Here is a 17,533-nt window from a genome sequence, read left to right as displayed (position 1 = left end):
CTACAAAACATAAAAGCATGTTAAGTCATCTTAAGAGTATACTAAAAACAGTATATTTCTTTAACATATTATTCTGTATTCTTTGCATAAGCAGTTATTGAATTTATTAAGCCCTTAAATGAAAGGGATTTAATATTATTCCTATAAACTAGCTTTAAAAAAGGGTGGTTGAGAATCACTGCATAGTTTCGAGTAGAGTCAAAGATAACATTAAAATAAAGCAAAATGCAGCCCACATGCATTAACTGTTCCTGTGTAAAACCTTTGGCTGTAACTATAACCACAGAGCATTAAGGGGATTCACAGGTGTTCGTGTGGTAGTTGCACATTTTGTTCTGAAAGAACTGACTAATCTCAAATATGCTGTTTTGTATTAAACGTCCAGTCCTCTGAATAATGTCAAAGTGCAAAACCAACACATCACCATGTTGTAACTTTAAAAATAGCTGCTAATGCTCCTGTACCGTGTCTGTGAAAGCTGCATGACCACTGACCTTCTTGGACGCAGGAGAAAGTCTTTAAACGTGTACGGTCGCTCCATTGCAGGGTCCTCCGTCTATATCAGCAAAATAACACAGAAAATAAGCAAACGTGCATCAAATCTGAGTGAACTTTAGCAGAGTCTTACACAGCATTAATATAACAGTCCTAACTTGTTTGGGACGGGAGATATAGACCCTTGGATGACGTCCAGCTGTCTTACGTAACACTGTTCTCCTGTTACAGTTAAACTGCCCACAGGTTGGATATTCACGGCTGGTCATTAGTGGCTACAATCTGATGGAAATTGATGGAATTGGCACCTCCGCCAGTGCCCGAAACCAAAACTATGTGAGGAAAGTCTGGAGGCCCTGAAGGAAAACGGGAGAGTTTTCCTGTTTGGCAAGTCTAGATCAAACAGGAGGCGAAACGCGTTCAGACTTCAAAACCCGTTAAACTAAAATCCCCAAGGTATCTTAATCAATAAACAAATATCAAAGGAAATCCATATACGTATGTCTGATCCAAGTATAGAAAACCACTTTTAAATATTCAGCAATAAGAGCAGGCAGAAAAGGACCGCGCGGTCTGGACTGCAACCACGCAGAACTGAACAGTGGATCTGTAGGCAGCCGCAAGGAAAACAGAGCAGACTCTGTGTGTGCGAGCCTAAATATGCAATCCGGCAAAGAAATCTCACTTCTCCACTGGAAATTGTTTAAATAAAAACGAGCTGTTCCATTCCTAAAAGTGTAGGAAAACGATCTCTTTCTCATAACGAGTAAACTGGAACTAAATACCATATTGAAAAAACAAATGATTCTGTCAAGCACAAAACTTGTCAACACCTATCTTTTTTGAGAAGCTGTGTGGTTTGGACTATTTTGAAGCAGTAATAAGGTATGTGAGGCTCTGCTTTATTGTGATACTACTGCACTAGATATTTAGATTTTGCAAATGAAAATATTTTGTTATAATACATTATAAAATTTTATTGTAATAAATATATAACTTATAAATAAATGTTGTGCTTTAAAACTATTCATAATGTATTTTAAAACACATTTATATTGTTTACCAAAAAATGGAAACATTTGTTTATATTTTTCTAAACATTTCTGGAGTTGGAAAACTTGTTTTTAAAACATCTATATTGTTCACCAAAAAAAAACCCCAATTTTTATTCCAAATACATATTTTGGAAAAATAATACAAAATAATCTGAAAAAGAATACAAAAGTTAAAAAAAACATTTGATTATTTTTTAATAACAAAATTCATATAAACGAATGAATTATTTACTATTTATACTTGCTATTTATATTAATAACACATTTACATATTTTCACACACAAACTTATTTCAATTTCAAATATTTAAAAAAAAAAAAAAAAAGTAAAATATTTTTCCAAACACATATTTTGAGTTGAAAAAAATAACGCAAATGTTTAAAAAAATATATTTTATAACATTTATGTTATTTTATAACAACGAAATGAATTAAAATCATACTTACTTTATTATATATACATTATTTATATAAATTATTTCTATTATCTCTGTTATTTATATTAATGATATAAACTTACAAATGCATTATATTTTGCATATTTTTATTTGTTTAAAAACACATACATATACATACATATACATATACATACATATATATATATATATATATATATATATATATATATATATATATATATATATATACATATACCAATACATATACATATATATATATATATATATATATATATATATATATATATATATATATATATATATATACACACACACACACACATATACATATACACATATATATATATATATATATATACACACATATATATATATACACAAACACACACACACGCATTCTGAGTTTAAAAAAAATAATACAAATGTTTTTAAAAAATATATATATTTTAGATCATTTATATTATTTCTTAATTTAAAATAATATTTATATTATTATTTATATTAATTATTATTCATATATATTATTTATATTAATAATACATTTACACATTTACACACACACACCTTTTATAACACTGATATTATTTTTCAAAAAACAAAATTTATTTAAATCACATTTCTATTATTATTCATATTAGTTAATTATACTTCTATATTATTTATTTTAATAGTACATTTATATTTTTCCAAACAGATATTTTGAGTTGAAAAAATAATACAACAGTTTAAAAAAAATAAAAATATACAGTATTTTATTGCATTTATATTATTATTATTATCATTATTTTTAATAACAATATTATTTCTATTAATTATTTCTATTTCTATATTTATATTATTACTACATTTCTTTATTTTTCACACACATAAAACCACTAAAACAATTTATATTCTGTTATTAGTCTTATTTTGTCAACTGCCTTTGTTTCACTCGTTTTGCTCGTTTTTTGTACACAGAGATTGCATATATATGTATGTGTGTGTGTGTATGTTAAGAATAAAATCGACTGCTGCAGTTCATCGATTAACTAGGCGGTCAAGCATTTCCACATCATATCCTGAATTTTCACATGAATGGAATGCCAAATTGACCAAACATTATTGCATTAAAATAATGTTGTGGTAGTGGCTAAACTGGGCCACCCTGGAAGCATGTCCCATTTTTGGCAGAGTGTTTTTTTTTAGTAGGGATACCCCTCTCAGAAGCGGCCTGTGTGTTTACATTCCAAACAATTCCCTTTCCACTCCGTACAGGGATATGGGCTCCAACATTTGAGTTGGTTAATTACCGTCACGTGACCCTCGATAACTTCCATCTCTTGAGTTCAGAGCTAAAGCTTGTTCCTGAAACCAGAACAACAAACCAGATATGCACATGGGCTTACCGGTAAATGGGTAAGAGGCACATCCACCTGCCCGAGGAAGTCATCTCTGGTCTGTATAAAAAAAACAAAAAAGAGAGAGAGACAGAACAAGACAAGGCGAGAAGAATTTAAAATAGAAATAGTAGTAATGGCTGAGAAACAGTGCCTGACTTCAGCAGGACTTGGCAAGGAAAACCACAAAGATGAGGATAAATATACACCTGTATAACCCAAGAATGAATTAACGTGTATGTATGAGAGAGAAAGAAGGAAATACAGTAATAAGGGCAGTGTTAATTTCAAAAGTGTCACTTTGAAAGGGAAAAACCTGACAACCAACCCAGTGAGGAGCAGCGGATGGGCAATGAGTGAGGGTCAAAGGTCAGAAGGAGTGTATTAATGTATGAACCGCCAATCACAAGCCTTCAATCCATCCATCAATTCCAATAAGCCAAACCGTGAGATTGTCAGCTGTGATTGTCAGGTGTTTTGGGTCACGGTTGACCAGTAGATTACCTGACTATGGTTGAAATGCCCATTCTTGGACCGATCACGACCAATGTGAGCCTGTGTGTGGAATAAACTTATTAAGACAAAAAGGACGAGTACATACCCCTAGTCAGGGGTATGCAATGTTTAGGGTACTGAATGTATTTGAACCTCCATAAATATGCATCACAGTAAAATGACATTCGTGCAACACTGTAAATTAATTTGAACACACACAGATGCAGATTTGAAAGAATGTTGTCCAATTCACACACTCTGGCAGCAGGAAACAATCCTAAGGCTTTAGCAACATCACAGAAAAACAACCCAAAAACACTTGATAAGCAAAGAAAGTGAAAACAAAGCAAAGCTAAATAAATAAATGAATAATAATAAAAAAAATAAATACAAAACATATTAAAATAAAAAATAAAATAAAATAAAATAAATTATTCTCAAATCCAGTTAGTGCAAAGCAAAGCAAAACAAAATAAAAAATTAAATAAAAATACATATAAAATTAAATGATAAAATAAAAGAATAATACAATAAGATAAAATGATCAAATAAAATAAATATATATATTAAAATAAAAAATAAAATAAATTATTCAAAACAAAACAAAAAATAATTTAAAATTATTATGAAATTAAAATTAAATGAATAAAAATAAAATAATACAGAATAAAACAAAAAAATACAAAATATAATACAATACAAATAAAAAAATACAAAACACTAAAAAATAAAAATAAAAAATAAATAAAAAATACTAAAACAAAATAAAAATACTAAAATACTAAAATACTAAAAATAAAATAAAATAAAATAAAATAAATAAGCATTCTCAAACCTAGTTAGTGAGCACCAGAAAAGCAGAATAGGTGGACAAAAACTGAGCAAAGAAAGTAAACAAATCAAAACACAAAACAAAAAAGCAAAGCAAAGCAAAACAAAAATAAATTAAATAAAAAACAAAATAAAAAATAATAAAATAAAACGATAAAATAAAAGAATACAGTAGCATAAGTATAAAATATATATATATATATATATATATATATATATATATATATATATATATATATTTATATTATATATATATATATATATATATATATATATATATATATATATATATATATTAAAATAACTCAAAACAATAAAATTATATTAAAAAATAAAAAATACAAATTAAATAATGAAATACAATTTAAAAAAATACTTAAAATACTAAAATAATAAAATAAAATAATTATTCTCAAACCCAGTTAGTGAGCTCCAGAACAGCAGAATGAGTGCACAATAGCTGAGCAAAGAAAGTGAAATCAAAGCAAAGCAAAACAATAATGAATAAATAAAAAATAAAAAAAAAAAAAAAAAAAAAAAAAAATACAATTTCGTTAAAAATAAAATAATAAAATGAAATAATTATTCTCAAACCCAGTTAGTAAGCCCCAGAACAGCAAAATGGGTGGACAATACAGCTCATTTATTGTGGAAAGGTTAAGTATGAGTCACTATTTGTGGTGGTGAGTGAACGACAGGGCCACAAATACATTCTCAAGCCCCTATTCATCACGGAAAACCCACCATGTCTGAGACATTCCTCCGATTAAATGCTAAACACTTCTGAGCCAAATGGGGTTACAGCCTCCAAGCCACCAACAGCAGTCGTGAATTATAAACAGAAGCAACATCAAACCATTAATTAACACAAAGGTATGAAGAAATGACCTAGAAAGCTCAAGAAGCTAGTTGAATCTTAAAGGTCACACTCTAGAAGAATTACGTCCATTGTGTCTTGGCAAAGCCTCCTGTCACTAAGGAAACTATTTTCCTATCCTTCTGCAATAAAAGCGATGCTCTGAAGAAGTAAAAATGATTTAGCTGATGTCTTGTAACTTCACAGCGACTTCGAGACCATTAAGATATCACGTCTTTATGACCCCGAAAGCCCTGAGTGTTAAAAATAAACATTTGCTTAGTCATCGTCCATTACAAAGCTGAGTTAGCAGACGACTAAAGAGGCCGAAAACTGCAGAAACAGAGAAAACAAGACAGCAGGGAAGTGAGAACCAAGAGGCCATGTTTAAAGAGACGTAAACACGAAACGGAAAAATGGTTAAAGCAGACAACAGATCAAAAGGAGACCACTACTTTGTTGAGATGTAGGTCACACAGCTAGGGACTGCAAAAAATGTCAGGGTCAGGGGTTATGACAATAGGACCTGAGAAAAAACTTCCGACAACTGATCCGCAACACGCAGAGATGCTAAAATAAGACTGGAGCCCCCGCAAATTTAGCAGCAGGGGTTCTGTCTGAACGACAACAGCAAGGTACCACAGCAGTAGGAATTGCTGACAGAGCTCGACTCGTCCATTAAATCTCATTTTTACTCTTATACTCATGAGCACACAGGCTTTTTAAAGCTCTAAATCCTGAGCTCGGCAAGAACGTTGCCATAGCAGACTTAAGTGAGATTTCCCCCCACATCCCTTCATCACGCTTGCTAAACTTGTGAGACAGCAAACAGCCACATGTCCTAACCTGAGAGCGCTGGCAAGTCTACAGGAAACCCATACACCCCGCGGGGAACGAATGCAATAAATAGCGAGTGAAATTTCATATAGTTATGTGAAACTATTGCATTTGGTATTAAAAAGAAGTACTGATACAGAACGTTCGGTGTAAACAAGAACTTACAGGTTATGATGTATTACAGGCCTTATCTTTAGAGACAATCCAGAAAATATCATAAGATGCATCAACAAATACACACTTGAGAAGGTCTTGACAGCGAGAAGAACACTGCTGGAACATTCAGCTCCTGGACTGACTCATTTCCAGTAAAGCTTTTTCAGCAGATACTGGAAATACATATGCTGCCTTGGAAATTGGGGAAGGTATGTGTGTGACATCTAGAGAATCTGGACGTCTCACAGATTCCGGACCTTCCGTTTGCAAATGCGATCGCCGTGAAATTAAAGTCCTGCTTTCCACATTCCATCAGACAGATGACTTCTGCACATGACGAACACTACTTCTAGTGCTAGTTAGGGCTGTCACTAACGATTATTTTGGTAAAAGAGTAACCGGTCGATTATTTTGACGATTAATCGAGTAAGCGGATAATTATAATACATTTTTTGAGGTAATAAAAACAGACCTAAACAATAGGCTTTAAAATGACAAAATAATAATAACATTCCATCGGACACATGACTTCTGAACAAGATGAATACTAGTTCTAGTGCTAGTTAGAGCTGTCACTAATGAATATTCTGGTAAAAGAGTAAACGGTCGATTATTTTGACGATTAATCGAGTAATCGGATAATAACAATACATTTTTGAGGTGATAAAAATAGACCTGAGCAAACAATAGGCTTTAAAATTATTTAAAATAATAATAACATTCCATTGGACACATGATTCTGCACATGATGAATACTAGTTCTAGTGCTAGTTAGAGCTGTCACTAATGAATATTTTGGTAAAAGAGTAATCGGTCGATTATTTTGACTATTAATCGAGTAATCACAATTATAATACTTTTTTAAAGTAATAAAAATAGACCTAAACAAAGAGTAGGCTTTAAAATTACAAAATAATAACAACAACAACAACAACAATCCATCAGATACATGACTTTTGCACATAATGCTAGTTCTAGTGCTAGTTAGGCTTTAAAATAACTTAAAATAATAACATACCTTCAGACAGATGACTTCTGCTCCTGATGAATACTAGTTCTAGTACTAGTTAGGGCTGTCACTAACAATTATTTTGGTAATAGAGTAATCAGCCGATTATTCTAACCATTAATCGAGTAATCAGATAATTATAATACTGGTTTTAGGTGATAAAAAAAATACACCTAAGGAAACAATAGGTTTTAAAAGGACTTAAAATACATATATAATAGCATTCCATCGGACAGATGACTTAAGCGCATGATAAATACTAGTTCTAGTACTAGTTAGAGCTATCACTAACAATTATTTTGGTAATCGAATAATCAGTCGATTATTATAATGACTAATCGAGTAATCGGATAATTATAACATATTTTTTTGAGGTGAAAGTAGACCTAAGCCAACAATAGGCCTTAAAAATTACTTAAAATACATAAATAATAGCAATGAGGCAATAATAACATTCCATCGGACAGATGACTTCTGCACAATGAATGCTAGTTCTAGTACTAGTTAGGGCTGTCACTATGGATTATTTGTTAATCTTGTAATCAGTCGATTATTCTGATGATTAATCAAGTGATCAGATAATATCACATTTTTTATATCATATTTTTTAAGTAAGCAAACAATAGGCTTTAAAATGACTTAAAATACATATATAATAGCAATGAGGCTATAATAATTGGTTCAAATAAAGTATCAAAAGCAAGTAATCACATGTTTGTATTGAACAAAACTGTGAAAATGCATAATGAATTTTTTTTTTTTTTTTTTTGAAATCGAGCACCCAAATTGAATCGAGGACTCATGACAGCCCTAGTACTAGTAATGGTTTGTGACAACTGATGAATGTCACACACTTACGGTATGTCTGTACTAAACTGATGAATTGGTTTGAGGAATGAATCACTAAAGGGACTTTCAAAGCCAGTAAACTCAATGGTAACCTGAAGAGAATGACAAATTACATGTGACAAAAATAAAAAGAACTAGGACGACCACTGAAAAAAGCGAATGCTTAAGACGTGAGAAACTCAAACAAAGCCTTAAGCTTAGTATAACTATGATGCATGACAAATATCTCACACTTCAGCGAAGTGCTATAAAAACATTTTTTTAAAAAAAAAAAAAAAGTTCCTGATACTAAGAACAGCAGTATGTGTAACTATATATTAGACCTTAATCACCACAGAGCAGCTGTTACAAGAGATGAACGGTGACCCAGGCCAAAGGAGAAAGGCCGCTTTCAAAACCAACAACAACACTTGACACGGGACTAAAGATAGAACAGGCTCCTCTTTAAGAGAGGGGGGGGCAACATAAGTGGACAAGCCCCCATGAATGAAGTTTCATCTGAAAATGCTTCCAGCTTCTATATATTTTCCACTTCTTGAATATCAAACTGAGTATAGGAGTTTGTATGCTTGTTGGGAAACTAAAGACAGTGTGGTTACGTCTTGCTCTTGGCCCCCATTTTCTTGGAATTTTCACTTCCCAGAATGTGGCTAAGTCATTCCTGAACCCACCTCCTCTTTCCTCCACCGAAATCCTGCTACCTCTTTCTTTCATCTGTTTTTCCCATTCTCCAGCCATTTACAAACTATTAAAACACACTCTGAGAGGTCTACACCCTACGGCGTACTTTGGGTAACTAAACAATTAAGCACTTCACATTCAGCTCAACTGCTGTAATTACCTGTGAGTTGCTGCAGGTAGGCGCCTTTCCAAAGCTAACATCCCGTGCAAGGATGGGGCTGTGCTCACCTCCCTGGCTGAAATAGATCTTAAACTTGGGCTGTCGGGAGCTCTGCTCCTTCCTGATTTTGAATGTACAACCTTGAGCCCCGTTCTCAGCGATCTCACTCTCGGTCTCCATTTCGGAGATCGGCTCATGAAGGTTTGGCATAGATCCGAGGCGGGAAGGAGCTCCTCTGGGTTGCAACGGCTGCGAAGCGCTCCTCTCAAGTCGGATTCGAGGGTACCGCACAAAGCGGCTGCCTTTAGTACCCGTGATGCCCAAATCACCCACATCAGCCTGAGGAGTAGGGCTAGGCTGCTGTCCTTGATCCTGCTGAAGCTGGAAGACAAGTCTTTGCGTGCCAGGACCTCGATCTGAGGTTTGCTGGACAGACCAGCGGTGGCCATTCTGGGCGTTCTCGGTGTACGGCATGATCCTAAACTGTTGGACGTCTGCACCATCTGCAGATCTTCTTCGAATGCAGAAACCTCCAATGGTAATTCCTTGATTATTGGGTACACCCATAGTGGCATAACCATTTTGTCCATCACATGGCCGGACGCAAAAGACTTGCCTCTTCGGCTGGATGGGCTCAGTAAGTGGTTCCACGCTTTGGAAGGATGGGGGTTCTCCTCTGTGGTAAGCTGGTGGTGGAGGTAAGTACCAGCTTTCATCAGGCTCGGTGTAAGCTGGAGCTGGATCCTGAGGGTACCCTGGAGGTGGATCAAAGGGCAAAGCCTCTTCTTGAGGCGCAGTTGTGCGTTGAAGAGATATCTGGACAGAAGTGCTCTTGGTAGTCCGTGGTTCAGTTTGACTCTGGAGCTGTGGGATGAACATGGAAGAGCTTCGCTTTAGAGAGCCGTCTGAACAAGCACCCGATTCCGGGCTTTCTGAACGCCCTCCGTTTTGAGTCTGCGAATGGAACATAGTGGCCCTTGCACCGCTGTAGTCACTCTCATCTCTGTCCTCCGCCGTCCCATTTAGTTGCTCCAACTCCGGCGCAGTGTTACTGCGCCCTGATCCGAAATACAACCGAAGCCGGTGAGACATTCTCCTGTCTGGCTTGATCTGTCTCTGTCCAGCTCTTGCTGGATCTGTCTCGCCCACTGTTTAGTGTGTCTGATCCCCTTTTGCTCTCCCTCTCTCTCTGTCTTGCTCATCCACCCTCTTTCCTTTCTTTCTCTCTCTTTCCCTTACTCACAGACAGAGGCTGCGTTTCGTTTCACAGCTACCAGTGAAACGCTGCCAGGGAGCTTAAAAGTTCAACCCACAAACTTCAAGGAGAGAGAGAGAGAGAGAGAGAGAGTGCGCGAGTAAACGCTGGAAAGAGACGGGGAAATAAAAAACACTATCCCATGTGTCAAACTCTTTGAGTTGAAGTCCGATAGCGACAGACAGCAGAAATAGCCCAAGTGGCAAGCTGCATTCCAGGCATGATTGGATAAGGACGCCTGGCGCTCTTGCAAGCAAAGGTGAGGGTAGGGTGGCCCAAGTCACATGATCCAGATAGCGCCCACCCCCACTTCCCGGTCAGACCCAAACAGCGCTCTCTCAGCTGCTACTGATCTGTCAGAAGGAACGAGACCGCCGGGGGTGGGATGAGAGAGAGAGGGATCACAGCTGACTCAGGAAACACTCTGCACAAGCTCATAATTCTTTGTACTCATCCCACACACGGGGCATGCTGGGCCAAGCCAAACTGGGACATGGTGTTACCCACATCTCAAGCTGGTGAAAGCAGTATTTAGAAGTACTTGCTCCCAAAACAACATACAAACAAGTTGCACACATCCTCATTAGTCAGACCTGTATGGGTAAGCAAAAGAAGCATTAGAGGTTTACCACCATCGTTCTAAGAAACAGCCAGGAAATGTACATTTACTGGAAAAACACTGGAGCTTTTCATGTTTGGGCATCTGTATAGACATGCAATATTTCCCATCAAGCTTCTTAAGGGCTGGCATGGCCGAAATGTTCCGTCTCTGTTTAAAAAAAATACTTTAAACCACAAGACAGTCACTCTCTTTAAACACAATGACAATGAATCAGAATACAGCCTAGGGGCCATTTCATAAGAAGCTGAGAGAAATAAAATCTACAATCATGACCACTCCTAAAACAAAAGCAACAAAGCAATTTACTTCGCACACACCAGCTTGAATTGTGGGGAAATTTCAAAAACAAAATAATTATAATGCGTTTTCCTCAAAATGACTGGAAATATGATCAATCACAGACTTACTGACAGCCACATTTATAATACATAAGCCACAGGCCTGTGCTAAATGCTTCATAAAAATCAGAAACGTTTGGGGGGAATAAATAATACGTTTTCGTGCTGGCATTTGCTTTTGCTCCACACAATCTGCGTGTTTAGATCAGTATCCAGAACCCTCTGCTAACAGACATGTGAATTTCATAATCGATTTGACTGCTGACAGGCTGAACGAGTTGCTAAGGCTGATGTGAAAATCCAGAGGGATGACACTACACTGTCCGTATTCAAACTCAAAGAGACAGCGCACACAGAAAGAGCTTTGTCCAAGGAGAAACAGAGGGTAGGGCCTTACAAAGTCCATTTAATTTTTTTCCAAGTTACATTTTATTATTTTTTTTTCCAAATTATGTTTGTATTGTTTTAATTTTTCTGGATTCCCTTTTTTTAAAATATTTTTTCTAGACACTGTTTTAATGGTTAAATTACATTTTATTCATCAAAAAACATGTCTAATTAATTGAAATCATAAAACTTCCACAATTTAAATTACTTTTAGGGCCTACTGAGATATGTTTGTTTTTTTTTCACCCTCATACTCAGTTTTGTTTTTTTTTGTTTATAATGGTCAAAGTAAATTTCATTAACCAAAAAGCAAGTCTAATTAATTGAAATGATGATACTTACACAAATAAATAAATAAATTAATATAAATAATTTCGTAGACTCTTTTTTAATGGTCAGATTACATTTTATTAATCAAAAAGCATGTCAAATTAATTTTAAAAAATTATGAAACTAACACAAATTAAATTACTTTTAAGGCTCAATGAAATATGTCTTTTTTGCCATCAAACATAAAACTTTTTTTGTTTTTTTTTTACATCAAATTCTGTGTTTTGCATTAATTTTCTGGATTCCGTTTTTTTTTAAATATATATATATATATTTTTTTTTCTAGACTGTTTTAATGGTTAAATCACATTTTATGAATCAAAAAGCATGACTAATTAATTAAAATAATGAAACTTACACAATTTAAATGACTTTAAGGCCCAATGAAATATGTTTTTTCCCCTCAAATTCAGTTTAAAAAAATAAAAATAAAAAAACTAATTCTGTGTTTTCCATTAATTTTCTGGATTACATTTTAATATTTTCATTAAACTGAATAATTAAAAGCATCTCTAATTAATTGATTTTACATATTTTTAAAAACAATAATCAATTTTTTCCCCGAGAAATACTGTGTTAATACTGTGATAAATAAATTCAGGTTTAAAAAAAAAATAATAAAAATTGACAATTTAAATGACTTTTTTTTTTTAAGGTCCAATGAAATATGGGGGGGGTTGCCTTCAAATTCTTTTTTTTTTTTTTTTTTTTTTTTTCAAATTCAAATCAAATCATGTGTTTTCCATTAATTTTCTGGGTTCCGTTTTTAAAATAATTTTTCTACACTGTTTTAATGGTTAAATTACATTTTATTAATCAAAAAGCATGTCTAATTAATAATTGATATCATGAAATTGGCACAATTTAAATTACATTTTTAAGGTCCAATGAAATATGTGCACAGAACATGCATAATTCATATTTAAATAGTCTTTTTGTAGCTTAATATTCACAGACACTAGTCCACATTCCGTGTTATACAGTAAATTCCATTTTTATGACTGGATGAGCAGTTTTGCAAAACATTATTATGTGCTTGTTAGTGCTGTCAGCATGGTTGTTAGCAAAAAAGCCACCCCTAAGGTCTATGATAATCTGAATTCTGGTATTTCCCTGCTTGTTTTATCATCCACTACAGTCTGATCTCTTAATGTAAACTTATCAAATTCACAGCATGGCTTGTTATAAAAAGTCAATTAGATTTTATGATGCAAAAACTACTCCAAATGCACAGTTACACCATTTAGAGTGTGTCTGTGGAGCAACAGCAGGCCGACACAAACCGTGAAGTCAGTGCAGCGTCTTATTGGATGGAGTGAGCGAGACAGACTCCAACTGAAAGAAAAGCCTTGATTGTGAGAGTGTGGGCGCTCTCTAAAGGGGGTATTGTTTTGGAGGGCACACATGCCCTGCAGTGGGTGAGCTGCGAACAAAGAAGGGAGACATCATGGCGTACGCATTCGTTTCCCAGCGCCAAGCATTCTGGGAATTACGACAGAGGGCTTCCACAGTGCAACCTACACATATGACAACTTTACATAGTGTTTACTTAGCTAACATAAAGACTATTTCTTAAAAACCAACATTATATAAGCCTAAATAGCAAACATTTGGCTGGGTGATTTGAACTGGCCTATTTTCAAAAAGCACATTCGCTCACCCACACGACTCTGGGGTGGTTATGTGTCTCCATGACAGCGGTTTTCGGAAGGATCTACCAAAATTGCTATAAATTGTGGTGTGTGACCCATCGATCCACATCTTAACTTCAAAAAGAAGCCATTATCTTGTCTATCTTGCAAGGGCCACAGAAAAACAGACACCGATCGGTAGCAGAACTTGTGCGTGAGTTCATTACAGCTAGCAGTCTGAAGTTACAAAATGCTTTGCACAAAAGAAAATGAAAAGATAAAGGCAGGAGAGAGGGTAAAGAAAGAAGAAACCGAACAAGTTGAGAAGGCACAGGGAAGAAAATAAAGAGATAAGAGAAGGATAGAAATAGACAGAGCATGTATGCGAGAGAGCGTGAAAATCATTCATTAAATCTGTGTCCAGTCAGTGGGACACCATCCATGCACTCCCTCAGACTTATAAGGAAGACGCTCGGTTTGTCCTCAGCTCTGCGCTGAAACTCGGCCAAATCCCATCACACAGAAGACAACAACCTTTTTTCCCTGTGGACTGCAACAACTCATGCACACACAACACATGCATCGCAGATTTACAGCAGAGAACAAACCCAACGTCTGGTCCAAAAGCAAACAGAATGCTATACTTACTGACATTAAATGGACAGTTCACCCAAAAATAAAAAGTTACCGCATGATTTACTCACCCTCAGGCCATCCTAGGTGTATTTCAGATTAATAAAATTGGAGTTATATTAAAAAATGTCCTGGCTCTTCCAATCTCTATAATGGCAGTGAATGGGTGTTGAGATTTTAAAGCCCAAAAAAGGGTATCCATCCATTATAAAAAGTGCTCCACATGGCTCCGGAGGGTTAATAAAAGCTTTATGAAGTGATTCAATGTGTTTTTGTAAGAAAAAAATATCTATATTTACAACTTTACAAACGTAATTTCGAGAAAGGAAAACACTTGGTTTTTGCGAGACTAGCATATTTTCACCAGATCCTACACTACGCCTTCGTCTTACATCATTCACTGGAACGTCACTCTTGTGTTTGCGTGTATGACATGTTGTGTGTATGTTAGCTGAAGCTAAAGATTATGGTTTATACAGTTTTAAATATGGATATTTTTCCTGCACAATTGCATCGATTTGCTTCAGGGGGACCTTTGTTAACCCCTGGAGCTGTGTGGACCACTTATGATGGATGGATGCACTTTTTGGGCTTTAAAATTTCAACAGCCATTCACCAGTGTTAATTTCATTGACAAATAATTTGTCAACTACTTTTTTTAAAGACAAAAACGAGACGATAACGAAACAAAACTTGTTTTGAATGACAAAAACTATGACAAAACCTACTAACATTTTCTTCAACAAATTAAAAAAGACGAAAACGTGGAGGAGGAACGATTTGAGAAGAGCTTTATTCAGAACGGTTAGATATGTACATTTGAACTGTACCATAGCCTATTGATCTATCCGGTGGGACATTAGATAGCATACATTTGCTGCACATCTAAAACATTAAAAAATGTCAATATCTGGCATTAAGAGAAGAGCAGACATATGGATAAATTTGACGACGCAAGAGAACTTAATTCGGTCTGGTTTTCTGAGCGCAGACACTGAAGCAGCGGCTCTTACACAACGCACGAGTACTTTCGCGTTGCATGAACGAAGAAGTACGCATATTACGAATTGTCTGTTTTGATGAGCATTCATGTAAACACACTCAGTTACGTCTTAGGTGAACGTAAACAGTTTGGAGAATATCGGATGTATATAAGTGCACTGCGTCCGTGAAATCGGTTTTAAAGGGACAGCAGCCTAATTTATTTGCTATTGTCTGTGGCATTGATGTTAATCAAGCAACAAAAGAAAGAAATATATAAAGAGTAGTCAACATTTGAAGTGGTTTTATTTTATTTTAATATAAAGCCATGTTGCGTGTCATAGCAGTTAAATCTGTGTCTGTCATGATAAAACGTTAATATCACACCTATAATGAGTTTGGTAATTTTAGAGAAATGCTAAATAAATGCAATACACTGTAACTAAACCCATTCGATTTCAGATGACTAAAATCTTATGACATTTAGTCGACTAAAACTAGACTAAAACAAACAATTCAGATGACTAAAATATGACTAAAACTAATGACATTCACTGCCAGTATAAAGCTGTGAAGACCCAGGAATTTACATTTACATTTATATATATATATATATATATATGTTTGTATTTCTGTGAAAGAAAAAAGTCATATACACCAAGGATGGCTTGAGGGCGAGTAAATGATAGGGTAATTTTTATTTTTGGATGAACTATCCCTTTAAATGACAGTCATCAACTCTACTTCAGAACCCAAACTACAAAATCACAATGCACTCAGTGGTTCTCAACTGGTTTTGCTTCAGACCTCAGATTCTACATTGGACATCATCACAATACCATTTATGTATTTAAGGATCACATGAAAATGTGCATACAGAAAAAAAAGGTAGAAGAATTTCTCCTCCTTTTTGAAAGTTGATAAGATTACTTGCATTTACCATTTTTCCCAGCTGTTTACAACCCTATTGTGACCCATTTGCAGGTTGCAACCCCCCTAGTTGAGAACCACTATTTAAAAAGATGTGGTTGCACTGTAAACAGCAGATAATGTCTTAAATAACATGCATGACTGTAGTTTGCAAAATATTAGTATTTAGTATACACTCTTAAAAATATAGTTGCTTTAAAAGGTTCTTCACAGCAATGCCACAGAAGAACCATTTTTGGTTCCACAAAGAACCATTCAGTCAATGAACCATCTCTTTCTTACCTTTTTATAATCTGAAGAACCTTCTTTCACCACCAAGAACCCTTTGTGAAACACAAAGGTTCTTCAGATGTTAAGGTTCTACTATGGCATTGTGAAGCACCTTTATGTTTAAGAGTTAGACAATATTATGCTAAATTCAGACAAACAACTTGAGGGACAACTCTCTGCACAATAAACAGGATGCAAACTGGGTCTCAAACCTTTTAGATAATTGTTTAACTGCGGTCAATATGATTGATTAAAATGAACTCTAAACTGGTGTTCATCTCCCCATTACAAACGCAAGTGGTTTTGTACTACAGCAGAATGTACTGTAGGTAACCGCAAGCAAAGCAACTGAGCATTGTTGCTATGGGGACACTAATGAATGGTTTAGCACTGACATTAGTTGCGTAACAGTGAAATTTCACTTATTGTTTCACCATTAAATCATTTAATAATGTACCTATCAGTGTGTGTCAAACAACTAAAGCTACAAGACTTTCTGGGCCGTAAAATAATAAAAACTTTTCCGCAGTCATTTTTCAGACTGCTCTAATGATTCTTTCGACATTTGAGAGCTATTTTCAGACTAAAGAACACCAGAGAACACACAAGCAGTATTCCAAAACCTAGCAAGCTGCCTACCTAGACTGCAAAACATTGCATTTTTTTTTAGATACTAAGAAAGCTGTATAAATGACAGAAAGTATAGAAATGCTAATTATATAGCATTATTGCATGCAATATCAAAAGGTAATGCAAAAATGGCTTAATCTGATATTTTATAAATTTAAAAGTATCACAAATTTCAAGAAATGTGTTGTTAACTTAGCAACATTTTTACTAGTTGCTAGTGCAAGTTGTCCTAAATGAGTCATTTTCAATGTTCTATGACAGTTATGGTATGCATAAACTATTGTGGAGATAGGTGAGTGTTTTAATTT

At 34.8% G+C, this 17,533-nt stretch overlaps 1 protein-coding gene across 8 annotated transcripts in view; it reads right to left on the bottom strand.

Moving 5' to 3' along the window:
* Positions 1–17,533, bottom strand: part of nedd4l (NEDD4 like E3 ubiquitin protein ligase) — a 93,136-nt gene that overhangs the window by 42,993 nt on the left and 32,610 nt on the right. For 2 of the 8 annotated variants that reach the window (XM_051092619.1, XM_051092620.1), the window contains exons 1-4: positions 9,219–10,715; positions 3,849–3,899; positions 3,354–3,404; positions 495–556 (exon numbers count right to left, since the gene is read on the bottom strand). In XM_051092619.1, coding sequence (XP_050948576.1) covers positions 495–556; positions 3,354–3,404; positions 3,849–3,899; positions 9,219–10,310 — 1,256 coding nt within the window. In that variant the 5' untranslated portion in view covers positions 10,311–10,715. Of the gene's footprint in view, positions 1–494; positions 557–3,353; positions 3,405–3,848; positions 3,900–9,218; positions 10,718–17,533 lie in introns of those variants that run through there. The other 6 variants (XM_051092624.1, XM_051092625.1, XM_051092618.1 and 3 more) reach the window with 5 other exon arrangements.

Source organism: Labeo rohita, chromosome 21 (assembly GCF_022985175.1).
Source record: "Labeo rohita strain BAU-BD-2019 chromosome 21, IGBB_LRoh.1.0, whole genome shotgun sequence".
NCBI classification, from domain to species: Eukaryota; Metazoa; Chordata; class Actinopteri; order Cypriniformes; family Cyprinidae; genus Labeo; species Labeo rohita.
This window is presented reverse-complemented; position numbering and strand designations above follow the sequence as displayed.